Source organism: Anopheles merus, chromosome 3R (genome assembly GCF_017562075.2).
Source record: "Anopheles merus strain MAF chromosome 3R, AmerM5.1, whole genome shotgun sequence".
Classification (NCBI taxonomy): domain Eukaryota; kingdom Metazoa; phylum Arthropoda; class Insecta; order Diptera; family Culicidae; genus Anopheles; species Anopheles merus.
The window spans coordinates 41,840,626-41,851,543 of NC_054084.1; the positions used below are offsets into that span (position 1 = coordinate 41,840,626).

Below are 10,918 nucleotides of genomic sequence, written 5' to 3' on the forward strand. Positions count from 1 at the left end.
ATTCATAACGTGTAGCAAAACTCCAACAGACCGCAGCCTCATCTGAGCAATTGACATTTCACGACGAGAAGTTACACAAATCGTCCCCCCACTAGGCACCACCACAACAGCTGCCTGTCAAAAGCGTAAAACCCGGAAAATATTCGGCTTCGATTTTTCGCCACATATTGGAAGGAAGAAAAAGTAATTTTTCTTAATTAAAACCATCTTCGAATCCGCCTATTGCTATCAAAGTGAGTGCGGCCGGTCGTATAGTTTAGTGAAATAGTCGTATCTGGCTAGAATCTTCACCCGTGGTAAGGCTTGTCCCGTGCGTTTCTTATCCACTGTTTGCCAGTGGAGACGACCCGGCAGGTGGCGGTGTGCAAAGGTGTCATAAACGCACATTTTTGCCATTTATGATATGCCCATAAAAGAAAGGATATTTTGTGTGGATGAAGTGTTGGTCGTTGCACAAAAACTTTAGTGCTGATTTCTTCCGTTTCGCAGACAATGGAGGAGCACAATATGCATTTGGGCCAACCGATGCCGATGGCCATGTCGGACGACCCACCAACCGGGAACCCCAATCCGCACCAGGGGAAGAAGGCCTCGCGGGGTAAAAAGGCACCGAAAGTTGTGGAAAGCTCGCAGCCGATCGAGGAAGCGCTCAAGTCGGAACTGACGACGAACAACATGAAGACGCCGATCTCGGTGCTGCAGGAGCTGCTCAGCCGTCGTGGCATCACACCGCAGTACGATCTGATACAGGTGGAAGGGGCAGTGCACGAACCGACGTTCCGGTACCGTGTTTCGTATCAGGATAAGGATGGTAATGACTCAAGCTTCGAGAATCCAACGGCATTCAGTTCATTCTAATCCTAAAACTCTTTCTCACTTCTTTCCATTTGCAGCAATGGGTACAGGCAAATCGAAAAAGGAAGCGAAACATGCCGCCGCAAAAGCGTTGATAGACAAGCTAACGGGATCGATATTTCTCGACCATCCTGCCGTATACATGAATGTCCACAAGCCAGAGTAAGGCGCCACCAAATTGATTACCAACTCGTCTCTACCGTCACGGGTTCCTAACAGTACTTAATTTAAATTTTGCAGGGTCGTAAATGTGCACACCAACAATAATGTCAACGGAGAGGAGGAACCGACCGGCAATCCAATCGGCTGGCTGCAGGAAATGTGTATGGCCCGGCGACTGCCACCGCCAACGTACGAGACGGAAACGGAGGAAGGATTACCCCACGAACGCCAGTTCACTATCGCCTGTGTGGTACTAAACTACCGTGAGGTTGGGGAAGGCAAAAGTAAAAAGATCGCCAAACGGCAAGCAGCACAGCGGATGTGGCAGCGGCTGCAGGACCAACCGCTCGAACCGAGCCAAATAATGCAGCTGCTGGACGAGGAAGGCAATGAGGAGGTAAGCATTAGCCCGTAACTGTTGCGTTTCGATCGCTCCGGCGCAAATGGGGCGGGTTGTGGTTGTTTTGAGTGTGGTGCAGGTACCCTTTACGCTCACACTAGAATACGGCATAAAACCGCTCAGGGGCGCTCGCGCGCGCTCCTAATCTATACTCTAACCTCCCCATTGATACTGTATCCACGGGTGTTGGTGTTTTGTTCTGTATTCTAGCTACGCCAGACTGGCTATGCCGGCCGCTATGCTGGCCTAAAGGATGTTTGCATACCAACACTCACGACCAGCCAGAGCCATAAGGTGTCCCAGTTCCACAAGGCGCTCAAGTCCCGTGCGGGCAAAACTTTGCAGCAGCTGCAGGTGTGAACGTTTTCTCCCTTTCTTACTAATCTAACACAACTCCTAACTCAATGTCCCTCCCTTCGACCGACCTGAATCCCGTTAATCGATGCAACAATCGATGCGTTAATTCGATTCAATCTTTTTCTTTCTTTCTCGGTAAACGCGGGATTAGAACTTAAGCCTTTGCGATAGAAGCATCGACTTCATACGCTTACTGGCCGACATCGCGAAGGAGCAACGGTTCGAGGTCACGTACGTGGATATCGAAGAGAAGGCAGGCAACGGTAAATTCCAGTGTCTGGTGCAACTATCCACCATGCCCGTTGCCGTGTGCCATGGTAGTGGCAATTCAATTCAGGAGGCACAATCGTACGCGGCACGGAATTCGCTCGAGTATCTCAAAATAATGACCAAACCTTAAGCGGGTAAGCAGTAAACGGACCAGAGAACGAGCAACATCACGCCTAAAATGGTCTTTCTTCCATCTTTAGGTTCAATAGTAATTGCGCGTATCGCGTTTACTAGTCCTTGGCAGATTCGGAGTGCGCTGCACACTGGCCTAGACACTGGCTAGGGTGCAAGCGTTTCCGGTTTCCGTTTTAGGGCGTACAACTCGCCCGAATCGTGAACCAGCGCCACAAGAGTCAGGCGCGCGCGGGTGCATAGGAGGACATTTTACTGTGTTCACAAGCACCGTTGTGAATGCAGGCTATTGGTTTGATTTGTGACACACACATTTTTCTTCATCATCTTTGAGGATTTGTTTTTTTTTTTGTTTATTGCTTTCTACTTAAAGTATAAATTTTTCGTAGGCATTTCTTTTCCTTTCTTTTTTAATATTTAATACCTCGCTGCTATTATGGTAAAATCGTCTATAATTTGCGTTGAACTGATCTGTTTCTTTTTATTTTCTTAGCTGTTTTTATTTTTTTTGTATAATACTTTTATTACATCGTATTACAACAACGCTGCAAGCACGGCGGCTTATGTTTATTGTATAGTTTATCTCATTTTTGTTTTCTTTTTAAAAAATATTTGAACTTTATTATCCTTTTCATGAATAATGATAAACAATTTTGAACACAATTCGTAGAGATATTTAAACATGGTATCGAATAATTTGTCTTTTGCTTCTGAACGATGGCTATCATTGGACTGGTCCTTGTAGAATTGATCGATAAAAAGTGAGCTGCCCCTTACAAAACCGCTGTTACTAATCTAACAAATTAACGTTACTAGGTTTCCTGACGAGTGTAGGAAAATCCATTCAAATGAATTATGTGACACTCTTTGCCCTTTCCATTGTCTTTGCCCCACTTTATTTAATTCCATAATCCCTTCAATACACCACCAACACGGTGGTGTGGTTGCGCAGTGCTTTATCAAACTCAATGCCGAACAGACGTATAGGTTTTGAGCAAACAGTAACTCCGCATTTTGATTCTATGATTAGAATAAGAAATTGAAAAATTGAAATGTTTGAACTTACAGTTTATTGAAAACCAAAAAAAAAAAAAAAACACAAGCGCTCGCAAAAAGACAAAAAAAGAAAAAGGATACGTCAAAAATGAGGAAGCAAAAATGTGTGTTATTCTGCTGGTCCACAGATATGGCCATGAAAGTAAAATACGGCTCCTGGCTCGGTGATACCACAATCCTCCGCACCAACGGTTCCATGCACCACGGATTGGCCATCGGGATGGGTATTGCATCCGCCCGAACAGCAGTCCGTTGTGTCAGTGGTCAGCGGGCGGGGAAAAAACGGCAAACACCCATAATCTATCGTAATACAAGCTATACTTTGCATGGAACTAGTGGATTTTGTTTTCCCAACAAGAAATGTAAGCAAACAACAGTGAGGAAAGTTATTGTAATGCTAATTACTAAAGTCCAACCATAAACAACAAAAAAAAAAATCTCACCCTCCAGTGGCAGATTTTTAGATGCCAATATGTGCATGTGTGCGTGTGTATGTAGTTCGTAATTAGAAAGCATTTTATTTTACCTTATTTCACATTAATAAGTATTCTCATAAGAAGAGGTTACTACAATCAGGCAAAGATCATCATACAATCAGGCATCATTGCTCTATTAACTCCTTACCAATGGTTGTTTCTTGCATAGTGTAATCTTACTCATTGATAAATGCAGAGTTTTGGACGATAAACCATTCTGTTTCTCGATCGCCAAAATACCAAAATAGGTTGCGGTTTAACATCAAACTCCTTGCCACGTTCAACGTTTATTTCCATTAATTTAATATGTTTATCCTTTGCAACACACATTTACATGTACACACATGCATCTAATACGCTGGTACTGGACAATCAGCGAATTTGGCAAACAGAACAATGCATGTAATTTTTTACACGAAGAAGGTATGGTTCATATGCAACTACTTCTCCAGTCTCTACTATTATTACCACTACCAATCAGCATCACGCTAATCAACTTATATGTTATAATTCAGTGAAAGATTAAGGGAAAGAGAGAGAGGAAGGAAGAGAGAAAAAGAGTTACTACAGCAAAGGAAAAATATGTGAGTGTACTTCATCATTCTAGTGAGCAGCGTCCCATGCTTGTAGGAAAATGGGCATTAATTTAATGCAAAGTATAGAGGTTGTATGATTGATTGGATGAAAATAAACTTATACCTATGGGAAATAGTTGTTGCTGCAGTATTTGAGAAAGAAATATATGTTAATTTTCTTTTTTTGGAATGAAAAAAATCTTGTTTTTGAATGATTTTTGAATGTTTGGATTTTTTCGAGAGTAACCCTGTAATCAGTGGCGCCATCTATTGAGGAGTAGTGACACCGTATATCAAAATTGAAGAGTATAGCCGTAGTTTATCCGTTGTTTATCTACTTGCAAATCATGTGAAAGATGTATGATGGGTTACATCCACTACAAACATGTAGAAATATGCGCAATAGAGAACGAAAATGCAATTAAAATGCAAAACTATGCTTGACAAACATTTCCACAAATTGCAAATTGTTTTGACATTTGGGACCACGTGACAGCCAAGCAGTTGTATGCGCGCGTGTGTGTGCTGTTGTGCCAAAACGTCAAATTGCTTTGCCGGCAAAAACACATTTCCCACTTCTCGCCAAACAACAATCCCAGCAGAGGTGGAAAACGGCTGACGAAAGAGCATCGCTGCAAATAAATCACTGCGTCCGGTTCTGACCATCAAAAATGGACTACAGCAAACGTGTCGATATGATATCGGCCTACTCGGTACCGATCAGCTACCGGCCACCGGAAACGTTACCCGCGCTGGCCAAGTGTACCGACTACCCGAACACCAACTCGCTGCAGTACCGGCTGTCGGAAGCGGTACCACTGGCGGACAAGCAATTGCACCCCTTTCTCGATTTGGCCACCGTGAACGGAGTGGGCAATGTGATTGTGGCCGGTAACACTTACACCCACCGGCTGTGGGAAGGTGGATTCTGTGGCTGGGATAAGGTGGAAGAGCTTGCCAGCGAGGAGAAGGTGATCTTTAGCAAGCATTGCGAAGCCATCGTTACGGCACTGTGCTACACGAAGGATGATGCGTTGGTAAGTGACCCGGAAGGGAGATAGTTGTTGGGACTATTCCGTTGATTAATTTGTGTTCCCGTTTTCCAGTTTCTGCTTGGCAATGACCGAGGATCGATCGAGCTGTGGTCCACGGGGAATGCGGTGCGTGGAACGGGTCTCTATCCGGTTGATAACCGGTACGAGCATATCGGTGCCGTAACCGCGCTGGACATCTTCCGCGGCACCGATCGGATGGTAATTTCCGGCTCGATGGACGGCTGCATCAAGCTGTGGGATTACAGTGAAGGGGATCTACATTCCAGCAGAACGCTGCAGCAGGCACACGTCGGTGCGGTCACAGCCGTTGCTACCGATCACAGCCAGGATTCGTTGGCGGTTAGTTGCTCGCACGATCGGTCCGCATTGTTGTGGGATTTCCGTGAAACGAAACCGGCGATCGCACTGTACGAGAGGCATGATGCCGCCTTCACGACCATCCGGTGGTGCGATGAGGTTAACTGGAATCGTCTTGTTGCGGTGGGCGATGCGGCTGGGCAGGTTCATTTTATAGACACAAGGCAACCGAACGTGCTGCTCGAATCGGTGCCCTGTTTCGACCGGAAGGTGCACAAAATCTCATTCCACAGGTAAAGATTTGTTTGTCGTACCACATCGACTGTTCTAATGGAAAGCTTTCCTTTTCTTCTTTATTCCCAGAAATTACTTTGCCGTGCTCGGGAACACGCCGGAGGTTAAATTCTTTGACGATAAATCGAAACAGATTCACGCGGAGACTAGTGCGACAAACTACGTGCGTGATATTATTTGGGAGAATCCAAAGGATGGCGATGAGAAGGCTTCATCTTCCCTTGCATGTACGTTGATCGGGTGGGACAGCTATGTGAAGCGGGTATCGGTAGACAATGTTGCTGCCGTAGCAGAGTAAATGTACAGTGCGTCAGTGGATAACCAAACGATTAAGTGTTACATGTATCGAATAATGATGAAATACAGTGTTCATGTTGAAAATCTTATTCAGTAACTCATTTCAACTTAAAAACTAACATAATTACGCCGTATAAGTTAAACCCCTGGTTTACCCCATATAGATCTCGAATAGTTACAGTCGTGTTATTTGCACTAGTTACTTTTACCCTTCACTTCAATACGGCAACCAATTACTTGTAACTAGTTAGCTCTAGTTATTTTCGTTAGCAAGTTATACTCTTTTAATTCATTCCGCCCTGACTAGTGATGTGCTCTCTGGAGCGCACCCACGACTCCGATCCGACGGCGGCTATTGTTAGTCTGATTCCGACTCCGGCAAAAAGGAACCACTAGATCCGCCCGGAGACGTTCGGAGTCACCCGGCGCCGTCCGGAGTCGTTCGGAGTACAGATAGGTAAATACCATTTTTTTTCGGAGTCGGATCGATCCGCCTGGTGATCGATCGCTCGGAAAAAACTCCGGACTCATTGGCACCGAATTTGGATCAGTCCGGATCAGTCTGGATCAGTTCGGATCAGTCCGGATCAATCTGGATCAGTTCGGATCAGTTCGGATCAGTCCGGATGGGTCTGGAAGCGTCCGAACGAATCTCGTCGAGTCCGGGCAAGTATCGTATCTGGCAAGTATCGTATTTGATGCCTTACTTGGAAGTGAACGAACTCAACAAGAGTTTTCTAAACAATAATGGACAGTCAATTTGGCAGTTAGCAATTGTAACGCAATTGCAACCTAAACTACTCGCCCGGACTCTACCGAACTCGTTTAGACTCATCCGGTGGCATCCGGACTCGTTCAGACCCCTCCGGAGTCATTCGAGCTCATCTAGACTTTTCCAGATGGATTCAAATTGATCCGTAGTCGAATCCGGTCATGCTCCGGAGTCGGATGCATATTTTGCGCACCGCAGTCGGAGTTGATCCTTTGCTCCACTCCGGATTATCCATCACTAGTTCGGAGTCGGAGTCGTCCGGAGTTGATCGGAGTCGGAGTCATTCGGAGTCGTCTAGAGTCGATCGGAGTCGACCGGGATCAGAATCGGTCGGAGTCAACAGACGACTTAAAATGACTCCGCACGACTCCGGACGACTGCGATTCCAAACGATTCCAAACGATGCCAGATAATGCATGGTGGACCTATCTTCCGGGGTCAATTCCGAATTTTTCGGAGTCGGATCGGAGTCGACTATGATTTTTTCCTAACTTTACCCATCACTAACCCTGACGATCATGTCTGCTAATTACTTTCAATAATTTGCCTTTTTTTCAAATGGACGACTAGTTCCTAGTTACTGTAACTTAATACTTATTGAAAAGTAACCAAAAGTGACCCTTCGTATTTTTAAACTTCTCATATCTAGAAAGCTCTTCCAAAAAGCTCCTCACAAAGCTTTGTTTTGTTTGAGGTTGTCACAAAAGTAAGATTCGTTTTTTGGTGTATATTTTTTTCTCCACCTTTTTTATTCTTTTTTGCGGTATTTTAAATCCTTATTCTCCTCTTTTGCAATACTTTACATACAAAGAAGAAAAAGTTTTATTATCAACTCACAACGACCATTGTAAGCCAATTCACGGATCACAAAGACATACACACCCCCTTAATTAACATCCCCATGCGCAACACAATAAAGTCAACCAGTTAACATCATTCAGCTAATAAATCACACACACTCACACTCTTCCAGTTTCTTTTTTATATATCTCGACAGACAACTTTATTTACTTCGCAATCGAAAGTAATGCCGGAATGGAACAGCCTGTATGCTATTATGCCGCCACTAAAGCGCAGCGGGTTCTTCCCCATACATAAGCTAAAACCTCTTGTTTTGTTTGTAATGCTGTATTTAAAGAGTTGCTGCTCAATCGTAACACTCTTGGAATGTTTTACAGGATTTCGTTGTTGTTGTGCCTAAATATTGCTTCGCTCACATGCTGCCTTAATGCCTAGCCCTACAAGTCCCAGTCGTGTCCGTGTCCGTCCATTCGTCCATTTGTCCCAAAAAAAGTCGCCACGTGTACTTTTTCTCTTTCTGCGTATAGTCGTAATAGTACTGTGCAGTTGTTTGTCTTGCTCTTAACATAATAAATGCATTTTTTTTCTCACAATTTTTCACAAACTTTCGTAGTTCGCTATGGCCACATAATGCCTTACGCCCTTGTGCAGATAATAGTAGCAAGCAGGGGTGTGGGGTGTTGTTTTCTATGCTAGATTATGCGCATTATCTTTGCGCGCGCACACACACAAACCCACGCGGCGCACAATCTGTGTGTGTGTGTGTGCGTATCATACGCGGAAGACAAAATTTGATATCGGACTTTACTAATATTATATGCTCCCTTTTTTACCATCTTTATGTGTTTGTGTGTGGAGTGTGCCTGCGGTGCTGGAACCGGAATGTTCTCGTCTTGCAAGACAACCCTCATCATACACTCACACACAAACACCTCTACACACACCACCGTTCATCCCCGGTGGAGGCGCCGCGCGTAGATAGTTGCGTAATCATTCTCTTGAGAGCTTTCCCCCCCCCCCCTCCTCCTCCTCCTCCTCCAGCTTCATCATCTCCTTCTATCTTCACCTTACGATTGGTACTCCTTCTTCATGACCTTCGCGATCGTGCTGAGCTGCATGTTGGTCGTGCCCTCGTAGATCGCACCGATCTTACAATCGCGGTAGAACTTCTCCTGCGGGAAGTCCTTCGTAAAGCCGACGCCGCCCATCCAATCGATACACTTCACCGTCGTACGCTGGGCCACCTCGGACGCGTAATACTTGGCCATGGCGGCCTGCTTCAGGAAGGGTGCGCCGGCCTCCTGCAACCTGGCCGCATTGTACGTCAGCAGCCGAGCCGCCTCGATCTCGGTCGCGATCGTCGCGATCTGATGCTGCATGCTCTGGAACGAGTACAGATCCGAGCCGAACTGTTTGCGCTCCAGCAGGTACGGGATGGTCGCGTCCAGGCAGCCCTGGGCCAGCCCAATCATCTGCGCCCCGATGCCGATGCGGCCCTCGTTCAGGAAGCCGGCCGCGTACTGGTACCCCTTGCCGAACTCGCCGAGAATGTTCTCCTCCGGCACGCGCACATTGTCCATGTGCAGCGTGCAGGTACCGGACGCACAGATGCCCAGTTTGCTTTCCTTCTTGCCCACGGTGAAACCTTCGTACTCGCGCTCCACGATGAACGTCGTGATGCCACGGTAGCCGGCCGAAGGGTTCGCGTTCGCCATGATCAGAAACACACCCGACAGGTCGGAGTTGGAGATCCACATCTTCGTGCCGTTTAGGATGTAGTGGTTACCGTCCTTCTTGGCGGTGGTTTTCAGCGAGAACGCATCCGACCCGGCCGACGGTTCGGACAGGGCGAAGCTACCGCTGTACTCCTGGCTGAGCTTGGGCAGGTACTTGCTCTTCTGTTCCGCCGTGCCGAGCTTGATCATGAGCGAGTTGACGAGCGTGTTGTGGATGTCGACGAAGGCGGCCGTCGCCGGGCACACCTTGGACAGTTCCTCCACCACCAGCATGGTGGTCATGAAGTTGCACGCACTGCCCCCGTACTCGTCGCTCACCTCAATCCCCATCAGCCCGTTGTCGAACAGGGCGCGCACGACGGACGGATCGAACTGGTGCTCCTCGTCCATCTTCTTCACCAGCGGGGCAATCTGTTCCTGGGCCAGCTTGGCGACCGTTTCCTTCATCACCATCTCGTCCTCGCTCAGGTAGGTGAGGGGCGAGGTGGCACTCTTGGCCGTGCCGAACGAGCTGCTGGCAAACGATCGCGTACCGATCGAGCCCACCGAGCGGACCACCTGGCGGAGAACGTTTTGCAGCATCTTGTGCAGTGGTTGTGGTCTGAGTAGAAGAGCAGTGGAAGAGTAGATCGATCACACACACACACACACACTGGGAGCGCACTGCGGAGAGTCAACACAACCGGCCACGTACGAGCACACGGATCAACTGACGGGCGACGGTCGCTCGTACCCACCAGCTAAAGGGCGGACAGTCCGTCGTGCAGGGAAGGTCTTTGCAAAAATTGTACAAACACGCACGCACACAAACACGCACATCGAAAACGGGTTACCAACTCGCGCACGATTACGCGTCACACACAGACCGGCGGCGACCGATAGTGGGTTGCTGCCGGTACACGGTTTTAATTCCAGCGGCGTTTGCTGGTGGTAGTGACGAAGATTGGCCTCTAATTTGCGTACATGTGTGCGAGGGGAAGGTGGAGGGTAAGCCGGGAGACACAAAGTGAGCCACACAAACACACATACACTCGACTAAATATCTCGAGAACGATCCAATATGCCGTCGCGATCAGCCCGGCCGTTAGAAGAACACACGAGGTACGCGTAATGCGGTCAGGTTGGCCATAATATGCCTTGCTTGTTTTTCGTTTGTATCAGTGCATGAGTTGGAGATATCTATTTTTCAACCCAATTGCTAGTGTACGGAGATAAAAGTAACAGAATGATAAAATGGTGTCCTGTGGTGGGCTTTTAATACAGAAGCTTAAAAGCTTCACGGATTAGGAGTGGAACTGTAGCGTCGTGTCAGCTGTTCAAACTTCCATAGCAATGATCGTTAGTTCAAATCTAATTTGGGTTTTATGAAGATATTGAAAATCG

The 10,918-nt window shown here is 46.9% G+C and overlaps 3 protein-coding genes across 6 annotated transcripts; 2 read left to right on the plus strand and 1 right to left on the minus strand.

Moving 5' to 3' along the window:
- Positions 1-84: 84 nt before the first annotated feature.
- On the plus strand, positions 85-4,411 carry LOC121597370 (interferon-inducible double-stranded RNA-dependent protein kinase activator A homolog). Of its 4 annotated transcripts, none has more exons than XM_041923085.1 (7): positions 86-296; positions 490-811; positions 894-1,017; positions 1,096-1,414; positions 1,628-1,771; positions 1,926-2,178; positions 2,245-4,411. In XM_041923085.1, the coding sequence occupies exons 2-6, from the start codon at positions 493-495 to the stop codon at positions 2,172-2,174; spliced, it is 1,155 nt and encodes a 384-aa protein (XP_041779019.1). In that variant the 5' UTR covers positions 86-296; positions 490-492; the 3' UTR covers positions 2,175-2,178; positions 2,245-4,411. The 4 variants fall into 4 exon arrangements, with proteins under 4 accessions (XP_041779022.1, XP_041779019.1, XP_041779020.1 ...); XM_041923086.1 differs by having other exon boundaries at positions 86-233; XM_041923087.1 differs by having other exon boundaries at positions 97-183.
- Positions 4,412-4,815: 404 nt separating this feature from the next.
- On the plus strand, positions 4,816-6,314 carry LOC121596398 (methylosome protein 50-like). Its single transcript, XM_041921302.1, has 3 exons — positions 4,816-5,320; positions 5,390-5,928; positions 5,999-6,314. Exons 1-3 carry the CDS (start codon positions 4,955-4,957, stop codon positions 6,225-6,227), a joined length of 1,134 nt encoding a protein of 377 aa, XP_041777236.1. The 5' UTR covers positions 4,816-4,954; the 3' UTR covers positions 6,228-6,314.
- A 1,657-nt stretch (positions 6,315-7,971) lies between these two features.
- On the minus strand, positions 7,972-10,317 carry LOC121596397 (short/branched chain specific acyl-CoA dehydrogenase, mitochondrial). Its single transcript, XM_041921300.1, has one exon. The coding sequence runs from the start codon at positions 10,115-10,117 to the stop codon at positions 8,867-8,869; it is 1,251 nt and encodes a 416-aa protein (XP_041777234.1). The 5' UTR covers positions 10,118-10,317; the 3' UTR covers positions 7,972-8,866.
- Between the last annotated feature and the right edge of the window lie 601 nt (positions 10,318-10,918).

What these genes read in the sequence shown, in the direction of transcription:
- LOC121596398 (XM_041921302.1), top strand. Translation starts at nt 4,955, where the DNA reads ATGGACTACAGCAAACGTGTCGATATGATATCGGCCTACTCGGTACCG. An exon ending in ACACGAAGGATGATGCGTTG is followed by an intron (nt 5,321 to 5,389) that starts GTAAGTGACCCG and finishes CCCGTTTTCCAG; the next exon opens with TTTCTGCTTGGCAATGACCG. An exon ending in CACAAAATCTCATTCCACAG is followed by an intron (nt 5,929 to 5,998) that starts GTAAAGATTTGT and finishes CTTTATTCCCAG; the next exon opens with AAATTACTTTGCCGTGCTCG.
- LOC121597370 (XM_041923085.1), top strand. Translation starts at nt 493, where the DNA reads ATGGAGGAGCACAATATGCATTTGGGCCAACCGATGCCGATGGCCATG. An exon ending in TTCGTATCAGGATAAGGATG is followed by an intron (nt 812 to 893) that starts GTAATGACTCAA and finishes TTCCATTTGCAG; the next exon opens with CAATGGGTACAGGCAAATCG. An exon ending in ATGAATGTCCACAAGCCAGA is followed by an intron (nt 1,018 to 1,095) that starts GTAAGGCGCCAC and finishes TAAATTTTGCAG; the next exon opens with GGTCGTAAATGTGCACACCA.
- LOC121596397 (XM_041921300.1), bottom strand. Translation starts at nt 10,117, where the DNA reads ATGCTGCAAAACGTTCTCCGCCAGGTGGTCCGCTCGGTGGGCTCGATC.